Source organism: Rhinolophus ferrumequinum, chromosome 13 (assembly GCF_004115265.2).
Source record: "Rhinolophus ferrumequinum isolate MPI-CBG mRhiFer1 chromosome 13, mRhiFer1_v1.p, whole genome shotgun sequence".
Lineage (NCBI taxonomy): Eukaryota > Metazoa > Chordata > Mammalia > Chiroptera > Rhinolophidae > Rhinolophus > Rhinolophus ferrumequinum.
In genome coordinates, this window is record NC_046296.1 from 41,380,515 (window position 1) to 41,395,728 (window position 15,214).

The 15,214-nt window shown below is 36.4% G+C and overlaps 1 protein-coding gene across 5 annotated transcripts in view; it reads right to left on the bottom strand.

The window, feature by feature from the left end:
• PLEKHH2 (pleckstrin homology, MyTH4 and FERM domain containing H2) overlaps nucleotides 1–14,319 on the bottom strand; it is an 89,083-nt gene extending 74,764 nt beyond the window's left edge. For 4 of the 5 annotated variants that reach the window (XR_004424850.1, XM_033125225.1, XM_033125226.1 and 1 more), the window contains exons 1-2: nucleotides 14,213–14,319; nucleotides 8,305–8,434 (exon numbers count right to left, since the gene is read on the bottom strand). Coding sequence is in view for 4 of the 5 variants with exons in the window: in XM_033125225.1 (XP_032981116.1) it covers nucleotides 8,305–8,427 (123 nt within the window). In the remaining variant the exon portion in view is untranslated. Of the gene's footprint in view, nucleotides 1–8,304; nucleotides 8,435–13,285; nucleotides 13,348–14,212 lie in introns of those variants that run through there. The other variant, XM_033125224.1, reaches the window with a different exon arrangement.
• Nucleotides 14,320–15,214: the final 895 nt, after the last annotated feature.

A 15,214-nucleotide genomic window follows, 5' to 3' on the forward strand; every position in this document is an offset into this window, starting at 1 on the left:
TTCTTGATTAGTATTATTGTGATTATGTATGATATTCAGAGATAAACCATGTAGTAAACTATGGTTATTTTTTCCTTTGCCACAAAACTTTTTTCCCTGTAGTTAAGTGTCTTGTTCTTTTAATTACTTAGCTGTCTATGAACTTAGTACTTCAAATCCAAATTCCCACTGCTATCTAAATCATCTCTGAAGATGTTCGTTATGGACTGGCTCCCGTCTGTGCCTGGCACAGCTATCTTCTTGGGGAGACCCTTCAACTTTCTCCCACTTTGGATCTCCTATTTCCTATATCCTATACCTTCCTCTTTCTAATAAGGCACATCCTTCTAAGGATTCCTCAGAAAGGTTACATGGGATCTTACAGATCTTAAAAATTCATTTAAATTCTTAATCCTTTGTATATGACCTGTTTTGTTTTTTTTCTCTCTGAAAGCTTGTAGAATCTTTTCTTTGGTATATATATTCTGAATTTTCATGATGATGGCCCTTGGGATGCAAGTATTGGTACCTGTTATGCTAGGTATTTGGTAGACCTTTGCAATGTGGAATCTTGTGTCCCATTCTGCGAAACTCTGCGGATTGTTTCATTCATTTTCTCCCCTCCAGACCTCCTATTAGTCAGATCTTAGACTTACTGGACTGATCCTCTAAATTTCTCATCTTTTCTCTCCTGTTTTCCATCTCTTTAACATTTTACTCTACTTCCCAGGAACTTACCTTAAGTTTATATTTCAACCTTTCTATTAAATTTGCTAGCTCTTCTACCCTGTTTTTTAAATTTTTTAAAGAGTTTTTATTATCTGAATATTATTGTTTACATGGATGCAATATCTTTTCTCTCTGGGAATATTAAATGATAGGATTTTGCTTGTTTTGTTTTCTTTTTCCTGCATAGGCAATATTATTTTGTTCTGATTGTTTATTCTCTATCTCACTGGTTAGAGGCTTTCTTCAGATGTCTGTCATACATGGGATGTCTACTTATGTTTAAGGGTAAGGGACTAAACAGCTTTAGCAGTTTGTCTACCATGACTATATGTAACAACAGGTGATCTAGCTAGGCTTTCTGTTGGGAAACCACTGATGTCAGCATTATCACCTCTTTCCTCCTGGATTAATAAGTCTCCCGAGAGACTTTCAGTCTCCTCCTAGGATAAATGTTTGGCTACCAGCATTTTAGAAGCCACATGGGAGAAGAAGGTTGGGAGTGGGGAAGAGGGGAGACAATCTCACTACTAAATATGCATATATTCACTGAATTCCCTTGTTTTTGGTCAAGCAGAGTGATGGAAACCACATCCTAGAATACGAATTGGAACCCTCCTGCCGTTTCCCCAAATAAGACCGAGCTGGACTATCAGCTCTAATGCATCTTTTGGAGCAAAAATTAATATAAGACCCAGTCTTATTTTACTATAAGACCTCGTATAATATATGATATGATATGATATGATATGATATGATATGATATATGATATGACACTGGGTCTTATTTTACTATAAGACCAGGTATAATATAATATAATATAATATAATATAATATAATATAATATAATATAATATAATATAATACCGGGTCTTATTTTACTATAATATAAGACCGGGTCTTATATAATATGATATATAGCCGGATTATATCATAATATCATATTATATAAGACCCGGTCTTATATTAATTTTTGCTCCAAAAGACGCATTAGAGTTGATGGTCCGGCTAGGTCTTATTTTCAGGGAAACACGGTAGCTTTTCCTCCTGAGAACTAAATGCCCTGCAGAATCCTGTAAAGATGTAGAGCGGGGAGGGAGGTGTGGGGTTGACAATAGTGGGTATTAATGAAAACTATGAGTCAACTAACTCATAGTTTTCTGACATCCCCATGTACTAAATATCTAGCAGCTAAGCATGTACTTCCTGTTAAAAAATTGAAACATTCTTCTCTTATAAAATTGAGTAAGTTGTTTGGAGGGTACTAGCCCAACACCTGTGGTACTTACAGCTCATGGTATAATAGGCAGTCTCCCACCCAACTCACCCTAAAACAGAGATTAACAGTTGACCAGCACTGAGTACTTATACACAATTGCCAGTCAACGTTTTAGGTGTCCCATTCTTAAATATAGATGGGCCACCAAAGGTCATTGGACATTTGAGAAAAGCTTGCGACTTGAAACAAACAAACATAAAAATAGGAAAGTATCCTAAGGAAAGAAAGAGAAATCAGGGAATAGAAGACAATTTTTTTAATTCGAATTAATGTTTAGGATTCAAGAACTTTCAAATACATTATTTTATAGTCACATCATAAGACGAAAATTGTTATTCCCATTATAAAGATTAGGAAATTGAAGTTCAGAATGAGTATGCTTTATGCTCGCAGCCAGTGACATGGCTGGGATTTGAGTCGTCATGTTCTGATTTCCTAGTGTTCTTTCAGTTGAACCACAGCTGCTTTGGTGTTTATAAAATCCACATACAATGTACAGTTATACAGAACCATATGAAAATCAGAAATACACGAAACCACAAAATTTTTGACGTTTGTCTTTATTTCTGTCCCTTGGATGCTATTCTTTCAGTATAGGAATCTTTTATTGGTAACTTAAAATCACATTAACATTCATAATAAGAGTAATTTTATAATAAGTTGCATGTTCTCAAGGAACCTACTGCAGAAGAAAATACAGGGTAAGAGGTATAACCAAAAGACGCTAAATTTGGATTTTGAGAATTTAACAGAATTCTACCACTGAATAGGAAATAAGCTACTAGGTGGTCTCGCCTCAGATTTTGAATGTATTGTTTAGTTACATAACAATGGTTGAGGTGGGGGTAAGGAATACCACATAACAGAAATCCAATAAATATTTGTTGAACAAATGAATGAAAGAACAAATGAATGAACAGATGAAGGTTTCAACTCCTTCCAAAAAATTATTGAAAAACAAAAATAAGCTCTGATAGTAAAAGAAAATCACTACATTTTCACAGTCTGTACTACAGATCATAAATACTGAACACTTCACATTGCGTAAATGTAAATGCACATTAAGTATATCCAATAAAGTTTAGAACACTTTAAAATCAGCTTAAACATGAGAATAGTAAGAAAGGCAATACTTGATTTCAAGTAATTGTTGTTATTATCATTCAAGCTGGAAACTAACTGCAAAACACTAAAAAAAAGCAATGCAGGAAATACACATGTAAGCTTTTACTTTCGCAATGTAGGCTATCATGTAAAGCTTGGGTCAACTCCACAACCAATCCATACTATGTAGGTTACTAAAAGAAACGTGAAATGATCTGCTGGCCCATATCAGGATTTGGACAAAACAAACATTTCAGGAACAGGCCTTTTTTACCATAACGAAAGGAAGTAGCAAATTCTAAACCAAGTGTTTTGATTTACCACTGCAGAAGTGCCCTCTGTAGCCAGAGTGAACCTAGCAGCAAGTGGCAGAAGGAAATTTGTCACTGCTTTCGGATCGTAACACCACCACACTTAATATTTAGTGTTCCAAGTACCGTATACAAACAAACTTGTTTCATAGACTGGCTATTTTAAACACAATATGTTAGGACCTTTACACTTACTGATGTGGATGGCAATTCCTCACCAAGTAGCTCTCTTCCTGATTTTTCCCCATAGAACACACGAAAGATTCTATCACCGTTTTATTTTGTTATGTTAAATATCTTCAGTAAGTAACCCCTAAAAAATGACATTTAAATTAGCCTGCAAAGTCTCATGGTTAGTATATGTATAATTTTCGTTAGTCACTGTGAAATACCACTAGGTAAGGCCATAGAGTGACTGAGGGGATGTCTAATTTAAATAGGGCAGTCGTGGTGTTGTACTTGGACTGTTGTATGAAAGCAAACACTGTGCTGTCCAAGGACTCCTCACTGCTATGAGGGAATTCTAGACCACCTCAGGGGAATCGTATTCACAAAAGGAAGGTCAAGTGGCAGGAAACCCCAGACAGTAATGCTGTATCAGGTAAAGGCAGCATTAGGTGATGTGGACCACAGTAAAACTCTTCATATTTTTCACCCTTTCCATGTGACTGAAAATCTAGCCCATAGGAAGTAACATTCACTTGTACTTAAAATGAAACTTTCCCCTTTCCTTTCCTGACTCAGAAAACTAGTAATACTGTAAAGTTAGAAAAACGACTTAAATCTCAGCTTCCCTGAAGAGTTTATGTTTGGCATACTAGAGATATTTCCAACACCATTCCTTAAATTCCTCTAAAGACCTCTCCCACTTACAGCCGTATTTGCTCAAGACTTCAATAAGGTCTTTTTCTTCACGAGCTTCAATATTCTAAGTTACTGGGAAATTGTGATGAAAAAAATAGATGCAAAATAGTTCTTTAAAAAAAAACACACACACAAAACAACCCATCTATTCTCTGACTCCATCTCCAAAAAATAACATAAGGTGTATATAATTGAAATCCACCTTTAATTATAAAAACACTCTGAGACCATCTCACACATCTTCCCTAAAAAATCTCAGAAAGATGTCACCTATTCATCGGTAATTACATTTGTTTAAGTCACCTCCTTGTACATTTAACCAGTTGTGTCTGTTTATAAAGATACAGGAAAAGAATAATTAGTTACTTGTATGTGCTGGCACTCTATTAGCTGCATCACAAAAAAAGTGTTAAAGATCTAAGGTTTATAAAGCCAGCTCTGCAATTATTAGCTGTGTGCTATTACTACTCAAATACTCTGTCTTAATGTCAACATATTTAGATTGGGGATAATAATAGTTATCTCAGAGGGTTACTCTGGGGTTTAAACTAGCTAATGGTTGTACTAAAGGCTTAGGAACCATAGTTAGCACTTAGTGTTAGCTGCCCTTAGCCAATACAAATAAAACAGAACTAAGAACCAAAACCATTGCAGGAAAGAAGAGTTGGCTAGAATTCCTGGCAAAGAGCTGAATAATCAAATTAGTATTCTCTCAAGAATCTTCAGCCTTGGGCCTGCATCCATTTGGGGGGAAGGTCTGCAGAATTATTAGTGAAAAGCCTTGAGGCAGACTGGTCCTAACACTAAACCAAAGGTTATGGATGGGACCAGACTAGCCTCTGGAATGCAATATTTGACTCAAGTTGGCATGTAGAAGCAATGCAACAGGGTTTGCTTTGAAAAATATGTAATATTATATAGTTATTACTACATACATACACACACCCTAACACACAGAGATATCTGCCTCCAAGCAAAGATGGATTTATATGTTGCATGGCTGAATAGGAGAAGATAGAATAGATGAGTATGTAAGAATATAAGAGAAAGCAAGGAATGTGGTAATAAAACTAGATGAGAGAGGCCATATAGGGTGATGGCTAAGCACTCAGGCTCTAAAAACAGAATGCCTGGTTTCAAATCTTGGCTCCAGCACTTACTTTTTGGCATGAAGACAGGCAAGCTAAATAACTTTTATGTGCCTAAGTTTCCTCCTATGTAAATACGGATAATATTAGTACCTAACTCATAGGGTTGTTGTAAGGATTAAAAAGTTAATTTATATAAAGCACTTAGAAGATTGCGTGGCATATTGTAAGTATCAGTTTTCTAATCTGTAAAATGGGGACAATAAAATTTATTACTTCACAGGTTCTTAGAAAAATTAAATAAATCATATCTATAAAGTGCTTAGCACATAATAAATCAATAAGTACTTGGTATTTTTATTAACACATGGGTGGGTACCAAAAATAATTTTCCATCCACAGAAAAATATTTCATAATGGAATATAACAGAAAATATTGTGAAAAAACATTCCCATTTCGGTGTTGAATATGTATACTGGGAAACCATGAGTAACTTGGCATACGTATCCACTTTCCACTGTATGAAACACATCTGAATAATTCCATCTCATAGATGTGTCAAAGGATTTAAGTCACAAATAAAAAATACAAGACCAAAAAAGAAAGAAGACAAAAAAGAAACCACAACTAAAACAGCAATTTGAAATAATATTCCTCTCAATATTCATTCACTGAAAAAGAAAAACAAAAACCTAACAAATTAATGATCAAAAAGCTATTGACAATTTTACTTGTAGAGCAAAACGACACTTAAAAATTTTTAAATGAAAATTCGTGGCAACAAGACTTCTGAAGATCAAATGTTGCCATCAAATTCAGAATTTAAAGGTCAATTAATTGGAAACCAAATAAGCATAACTACTATTTCATCCATAAAGAAACCAGGAGAGTATGGAAGTCAAGGGACACAAGAAAATTGGGGGAAGGAGACCGTGGTCAACAATGTGCCAACTGCTGAGAGTCTAAAGCACACTTGGGAAGTGTCCATGAGGTTGTAAACCTCATGGTAATCTTGACAATATTATTGTATGGGGTGGTTGTGATTGTGGAAAATACCAGATACATCATAGTACAACCTGGGAAATGATTTTTGTAGAGAGAGGAACAAAAGACAAAGCATGAGTCACTAACTGAGTTGGGATAGGATAAGCTTCCCCAACTTGGAGATATTCAAACTGGTATTTTTTTTTCAAGCTATAATTTTAATTCTAATAGCGATAAATAAAGTAAATTGATATTGGGGATTTATTTACTCCACAAGGCCTGTCACTGGGTCACCATCTGACACAAAGTGAATAGGATAACTTTAATCTTCCCACCTAAAAGATGTTGAAGTATAAGATTTAAAATGATATATAGGAAAGTGAAACTGAATGATGTTTTACTGGATTTTATTAGAATACTGCTATACTAAGAGATTCTTAGCTAGCAATGGAAGGAAAATTTAAGATCTATTTTAAAGGTGTGATACATGTATCAGCCTTCCACCCCAAAGGATTATGCAGACTAGAGTTTAAGAAACCACCTATAAATACTGATCAGTTTTGAATGACCGTTACTATCATTTATCCATTCACCCAGACAGCACTGTCTAATAGAAATATATGAGTCACATGGGTAATTTAAACTTTTCTAGTACCCACATTTAAAAAGTAAAAAGAAATAAGTAAAATTAATTTTAGTATTTTTATTTAATCCAAGATCTGAACATTATCATTTCAACATGAAATCAATATAAAACTTATTGCTGAGATATTTTACATTGTTTTCATACTAAATCTTTGAAATCTAGTATGTGTTTTACATTTGAAACACATCTCAATTTTAACTAGCCTTATTTCAAGTGCTCAACAGCCACTGTGGCTAATGGCTATGTATTGAACAGTGTCGGCTTAGAATTCAAATTCCCTGGACATAGGAACATGGGTTTTTCTTGTTCACAAATGTAACTGTAGCATTAAGAACAGTGTCAATCACAAACAAATGAAACAAACAAATTCACAGATACAGAAAACATTCTAATGGTTGCCAGCTTGGAAGGGGGGTGGAGGAGGTGGGTGAAAAAGGGGAGGAGATTAAGAAGTACAAATTAGAAGTTACAAAATAGTCATAGGGATGTAAAGTATAGCATAAGGATTATAGTCAATAATATTGTAATAATTAGGTATGTATGGTGTCAAATGGGTACTAGATTTATCGGGGTGATCACTTCGTAAGTTATGTAAGTGTCTAATCACTATGTTGTATACATGAAACTAATATAATATTGTATTTCGACTGTAATTGCAAAATTAAAAAATTACTAAAATAAAATGATGTCTGTCACATAATCAGCCCTCAATAAATATTTGTTGAATGAACAGATAAATGAATTTATCTACTGATTTATACATATATACATATCCCCCAAAATTCCTATAATATAAATGAAATTTTTATTACATGATTAGAACTATTAAGATAAGCATATAATTATATTAAATTCAATTCTAGCTGAGATGATAGTTTAGAGATATATATAGTTAGTTAATACAAATTTTTAAAAATTGCACACTTTCAAATACAGTGTAAACATATTTTACTATCAATAGGGAACGTTCTTCATGATTTTCCTAAACATTTAGTAGATCAAAATGCTGTCATACTCCTCTAGTAAAATCAAATGAATTATACCCTTTCTCTCTGGAATGAATGAACATTTATCAAATACAAATAATTCTTACATATTCCACTAGTATTTGCAAAAAAATGTTTTTATGTTGCTGTCCAATTCATTCTAAAACATTCTAAAAGAATATGTCAAATAGAGCTTCAAAACCCTGACAAAAAAAGTTAAATTATATTCATTTTTTTTAATGGTTACCCCCAAAAGTCCTAAGATTATTTACCATAAATGAAATAGGCCTCAAATAGCTGATGTTTAATCACAAAGGTTAGGGAGAAAAGCTTACCTTTTCTGCTAAGAGCTCTCTTATCTTGCTTGCTTGAACTCTAAATTTCATGAGCTGGGACTCCAGAGCTATGCATCGTTCTTTCCAGTCTACTGGTCCATCTGTCTCAGAAAGCTCTGCCATATTTATTCTATAAAAGAAAGCATTCAAATAGCATTCAGGATAATTCATTAAATCATCCAATGTACACATTCTAGTCACCATCTAATGATATCCAGATACAAGTTTTGAATTCTAAGATAAATTTCAGAACTGGTGATAGTTCATGGAAAGAACTTTGTAAGCCAGGGTTGGAGGCCGAACCAACTGTGTTGATTAAACTTTCTATGTAACCTAAGCTTCCTATGTCTCAGTTTATCCAATCTAGAAAAAGGGGAACACAATAATAACAAACCATTCTTCTTCATGGGTATGTTGTGAGGAACCAATTAAATATTGCTGTTTTTAACAACATTTCGGACAGTATTATAGCACTACACAGAGTACTGTTAACTATTTTTGCTCTGTTCATCAGATAAGATTTTAAAAATCTATCAGTTCATAATTTTACCATTACTCTTAAATTTACAGAATTATTACAGTTTCATTTAACTGGTAGCAGAATAACCTAAAGAAACTTTATACCAGTGCTACAATTATGGCTTAGATTTATATTGCAAATATTACTTATCACCACCCTAAACTTGTCCAGGTACAGGCTGTCTTTCAAGCCAAAAGTCCTTTGGCATAGTTAACTGGGCAAAGTATTATAACCCTGGCCAAGTTTGCGTAATTTTTATTTGGTGCAAGAAAAGAAAACATATAAATGTAAAATTTGGAATCACCTACATTAAATAAATCTCGAATCAGTGTTTTCCATGACATTAACTTTCTTTTTGAAGGAGATTAATCCCAGAAAGAAGCACTGTGAGGCGCAAGGAAAGTGGTTTTGAAATTCTACAGTATAAAAATCTATTACTTGATTTGGGAAGTATGGTTGTTTCTGGCTCCAGGATTCATAAAAGTAGTTTAAAATATTTGTTAATGTTTTATCAGGCCATTTAATAAATGGCTTATAATGTATTTCTGAATTGGTCTTGCTATGAACCAATAAAATTTGCATTAGGAATGGATCCTCTGGAGAAGCCAAGCCCCAGTCATGGAATATATGACTCTCAGCAAAACTCTCAGAACCCCGGGACAGAACTGCAGTTTAAGTGTACTATTCTGTTCTTTTGTTTTACAAAAATATATCTCCCTCACATATTAACCAAGTTTATTTTCCAAATATATAGTGTAATATAACCCCTTCCTAAACCTCACAAAAGATTATTTTCCTAGCATATTGTTTTACTCTTAAATCAGCTTTCAAATCAATGCTTACAGTTTCACTCAACAATTTAAAAATAAATATAAGTAAAGTTGTCCTACAAAGGCTACAACTTTATTAAGGGCAACCCAACTATCTCAAAGCCTCCAGAAGCTCCTAACTTCTAGCCCTAATTTAAGGGAAACATCATCGTAGAGGTGAAATTTCATTTGTTTTTATAGAAACTTCAGTCCATTGTTTTCTGAGTTTTTTCCTAAGGATATTAGCCCTGCTTAATGACCTCTTCATTATCCACATTAACATCTATTATCAATGATTTAGGAGCAAATAATGCAATTTGTCAGCCACAAACTTTTTCTCAATTCTACTGCTACTTCATTTCTGTCCTCATTAGCTATAGAGTGGACAAGAGAAGAAAATATGAACAAAATATTAAAAATAAAACAGCAGTCCTGAAGTGGACATCCCTTAAGTCTTGAACCATTCACATCATTGCAAGAAAGACAGGAATCCTCTTCCTGTATTTACGCAACAAGAAGAGTCTTTTTCTTTGCGCTACATACAAAATAACTTGTTTATGTTCTATAAAATTTCCACAGCTTTAAAAATAACAAACGTGTTTTTCAACAAATGAAAATCAATCAGTGTAATGCACCACATGATTGTTTCAATACATGCAGACAAACATTCCACAAAATCCAACACCTTTTCATGATAAAAACATTCAACAAACTAGCAATAGAAGAGAACTTCCTCGACCGGATAGAGCATCTACAAAAAGCCCACAGCTAACATCATACATAATGGTCAATGACTGATCCACCCAAGATCAGATACAAGACTAGGATGTCCGCTCTCGCCATTTCTAGTCAACATTGTACTGGAGGTTCTACCCAGAGCAAGAAAATAAAATAGAATGCATCTAGATTGCAAAGGAAGAACTAAAACTATATCTTCAAATGTCATGATCTAGTACATAGAAAATTCTAAGAAACCAACAGAAAAAACTATTAAAAGTATTTAAGTTCAGCAGTTTCAGGAAACCAGATCAATATACAAAAATCAATTGTTTTTCTCTACACTAGACAGGAAAAATCCAAAAATGAAATTAAGAATATATTTCATTTATAATAGCATCAAAAGGAATTAAATACTTAAGAATAAATTTAACAAAATAAGTGTAAGACTTGTACTCTGAAGACTATAAAACATCATCGAAAGAAATTAAAGACCAAAACAAATGGAAGACATCCCACATTCATGGGTTGTAAGACTTTATATTGTGTGAAATGGCAATACTTACAGATGGGTATACACATTTAATGCAATCCCTATCAAAATTCCAACTGCATTTTTTGTTTTTTTGCAGAAATCGACAAGCTGATACTAAAATTCATGTGGAAATTCAGGGAACCCAGAATAGCCAAAACAATTCTGAAAAGTTGTACGACTCACATGTTCCAATTTCAAAAATTACTACAAAGCTCCAATAATCAAAACTGTGTGGTACTGGCATAAAGACAGACATACAAACCAATGGAATAAAATTAAGAGTACAGAAATAAAACACATTTATAGTCAATTGATTTTTGACAAGGGTGCCAAGACCATTCAATGGAGAGAGAATAGTCTTTTCAACAAATGTGCTAGACAACTGGATATCCATACGCAAAAGAAAGACTTTGGACCCCTTCCACACCTCATACCATATATACAAATTAACTCAAAATGGATCAAAGACTTAATATAAGAGCTTAAGATCAAAACTCTTAGAAGAAAACATAGGCATAAGTTTTTGTGACCTTGGATAGGCGACAGTTTCTTATGTGTAAAGCATAAGTAAAGAAAAAAACAGACAAACTAGACTTAATCAAAATTTAAAACTTTTGTGCTTCAAAGGACACCAATAAGACAGTGAAAAGATAACCCACAGAACTGGAAGAAATATTTGCAAGTCATACATCTGATAAGGGACTTGTAAAAGATTCTCATAACTCAACAACAACAACAATTAAAAGTAGGCCAAGGCTCTAAATAGACATTTCTCTGAAGAAGATATATAAATGGCCAATAAGCACTTGAAAAGATGTTTAACATCATTAGCTATTAATATAAGGGAAAATGAAAACCAGAAGCACAATGACATACCACTGTACACCAGATAGGATGGTTATAATAAAGAAAAGACATGTAATAACAAGTGTTGGTGAAGAAGTAGAGAAATCAGAACTCTCACACATTGCTATAGGAATGTAAAAATGGTACAGCTGCTTTGAAAAATAGTTTAACAGTTTCTTAAAAGTTTTTACATAAAGTTACATATAACATAGCAACTCCAATGCTAAGTATATACCCAAGAGAACTGAATACATAAATCCACACCAAAACCTGTACACAAATGTTCATAGCAGCATTACTCAACGAGCCAAAAAGTGGAAACAACCCAAGTGTCCATCATCAGACGGCTGCATAAACAAAATGTGGTATATCCATATGGTGAAATATTATTCAGTCACAAAAAAGGAATAAAGTACTAATACATGCTACAATGGATGAACCTTGAAAACATTACCCTAAGTGCCAAATGAAAGAAGCCAGACACAAAAGGCCACGTATTGTATGAAACAGGTAAATCCAGAGACAGAAAGTAGGTTAGTGGTTGCTAAAGTCTGTGAAGAGAGGGCAAGGGTGATCCATTTGGGGTTTGTTTTTGGAGTGATGAAAATATTGTAGAATTAGATAGTGCTAACAGTTGCACAACCTTGTGAGTATACTAAAAACCACCGAACTGTATAATTTAAGAGAATAAATTTTATGGTTTGTGAATTATACGTCAATAAAAAAAAGGGCATGTAGTATTTAGGAATGAGTAAAGAAAAAGTAACAGTTTAAGTGGTTGTATATTAACATTTACAAATTTAACGATCCATTGTTTGTGATTAAGCATCCTAAGAATTCTCCCATTAACTCAATTTAGAGGTAATGTTAACCTCAAATATGACAAGAATAGACCAATCTTTCCAAGAGTACTTTGCTATGAAAATGACACAATGCATAAATTCTAAGTTAAACATACCCATTCATTTCTTTAGTTATGTTAATTACCTATTTTACAGTGAAGTGGTGAAACCTTCAGAATATTATTGGTATTTACTGTCTGCATTCCCTATTAATAGGATCATAATTAAAAAAAATGGAAACCACCAATCGGTTGGCGAGTGGTCTGCCTGAGGTCTAGACACCTGATTTCCTCATTTCATCCTGTGATTTCAGTTAGTATAAAGTACTGTTGCGTTAATGCACCATCTAGAGTAAAGATTCTAATTTTGAACAATAGCCACCATCCTTTTCCATTACCACTGATTTTATAAAACCCAACTATATAGCTTTGGGAGCTATAACCACTTGCTAAATAAATGTCATTTCTAGATTTTGAATTTGAAAGCCATCTATCTTCATTCACTGCAGCAGACAGGAAAACATCTCGGTTTTCCAAATGCACCCTTCCCCGCCCCCCCCCCATGACTTTTGGAAATATTTATTGACACAGAATTAACTGTTTACAATTGTGGACTGAATGCCCTTTTCTCTGAATCTTTGACTTCCTGTTTCTCTTCCAAATCCCAAAAGGGAAAGAAAAAGAAAAGAACGAATTCATCTCCCTAAGCTTACCCTGATGAAGCTCAGGGTAGCCACTCGTATTCTTTAATTCTCTCCTCTTAAGGAACAGCTTGACTTGGCCAGGTAACTTTTTTTTTTCCTAAAGCAGAAAAGATGTGCCTTGTTTAAGGGACCTCCCGACCACCACACAGCCCGACTTGGACAAAGCCTGCCCTTGGATGGCACTGTCCGAACAGCCGCGCTCCTCACTCCAAGCTCCTCAGGGACACACACCGACCGCTGTGCGGTCGAGGCTTGCGACTGGCATTTTCACAAAGAAAGCAGTGACTTGCAGGTAGCACAGCACTAGAGCTTTTATAGCATAAATGGTTCAACTTCTCTTTCCACTGCGTTTCGCACATCAAAATCTGTGGCTCCAATGTTGGGTCTTTCAAAAAGTGGTCTAATAACTTCAGGGACAGCGCAGTTTCATGGCAGGTCACCTAAGGGCACTTTGACATTCCAGCAACTCGAAGTGTAGAAAATGGTTCTTTAAAGTTTTGAGAAGTTTCGATCCGGAGATCCCAAGAAGCCGGGGCCGAGCCAAAGCATCCCAAACTGCGTGGGCCACTCGGCCAGGGACGCGGGGCTCCGGGGTGCGCCCCCCTAAGCGCCTGCGCCGCACCACAAACCCAGGCCCCTCTTTTTCAAAGAAAATGTCACAGGAGACCAGGGGGCGAGGAACCGCCAACCACCGCCCCCAGACAAGACCCCTCTTCTGGGGGGCAGCGAGGGCGCAATGTCTGAAGGCTGCGGCGGGAGGTGAGTCCTGCGCCAGCCTGCTCCATCCCGGGGGTCCTCGCGGGCTGCTCCGCTCGCCGCCCCCAACCTCCGCCCAGCGAGCCCCCCGGGACCGCGCGCTCTCAAGGGGGCGGGGATCCCCGGGCATCGGAGGCGCTGAGATCGCCCCTTAGCCCCCGGCCCTCCTCATCCGCCTACCTCTGCTACGGGCTCCCGGCGGCCCAGCACGTTGTCCCCGGCCGCGATTGATGCCCAGCTTCTGGGGCTCTCAGCCCGCGGCCGCCTCACACCGAGCCGGGAGCGGGCGGGGACAGGGCACCGCCTCCTCCCGGGACTGGCGGCAGGAGTCTCCAATCGGAGGTCGCAGTCGAGAGCCCTACGTCACCTGAGGGTGTGGCTATGGCCTTGACTCCTCCCAGTCCCGACAGCCGGAGGGAGTTTTGTCCAGGAGTATGTCCAGCCTTTGCCACACGTCGAGTTCAGAGCCTGTCATAGTACTCACCTCCTTTCCATTCCCTCTGCCTGGACTAGGCACCCACCTGTTTTTTTGCTCTCCCAGCCTGAAGTCTCTCCTCTTGCCAATCTACCCTTCACCCTCTTGCCAGGTTAACTGTTCTGAAGTGCAGTTTTGAGCCCTGCCAAAGACCTTCATTGGCTTCCTTTTACTTAAATTGTCAAGAACAGATTCCCTACTCTGGTATTCAAGGCCTTCATCCTATTTTTTTTTCAGGTTTATTTTTCACAGCTGCCCTTCCTAAGACTGTTGCTGTGCTCCAGGGAAGTCCTTTTGGAACGTTCACCTACTATTTGCTACATCCACCTTAAAAAGTTCTAGCTATCCTCTAAGACACAGCTGAAATCATCTTCTCCGTGTAACCATGCTTGTTACAGCCCCACCTCTTCTCTTGTTTCTGCTCCGAATATTTAGGTTTTTTCCTCCTCTTGGCTCTTAGCTCATTCTGCTTCGTGTAGCACCCCTTATCTCTCCATTAGATCCTGAGTCCTTTGAAACTATGCATTTGTTTTCTTTCTTTTTGCATCCTCTTCAGCATCCAGCACAGAGCCTTGTATAAGTAGATGAGTGATCATTTTAATCGAATTGGATTTTACATCACAAGAGGGGGTCTGGAGAGGCCAATTTGGGGGACGAGGGGGGGAGAGAGAGAGAGAGAGAGAGAGAGAGAGAGAGAGAGAGAGAGA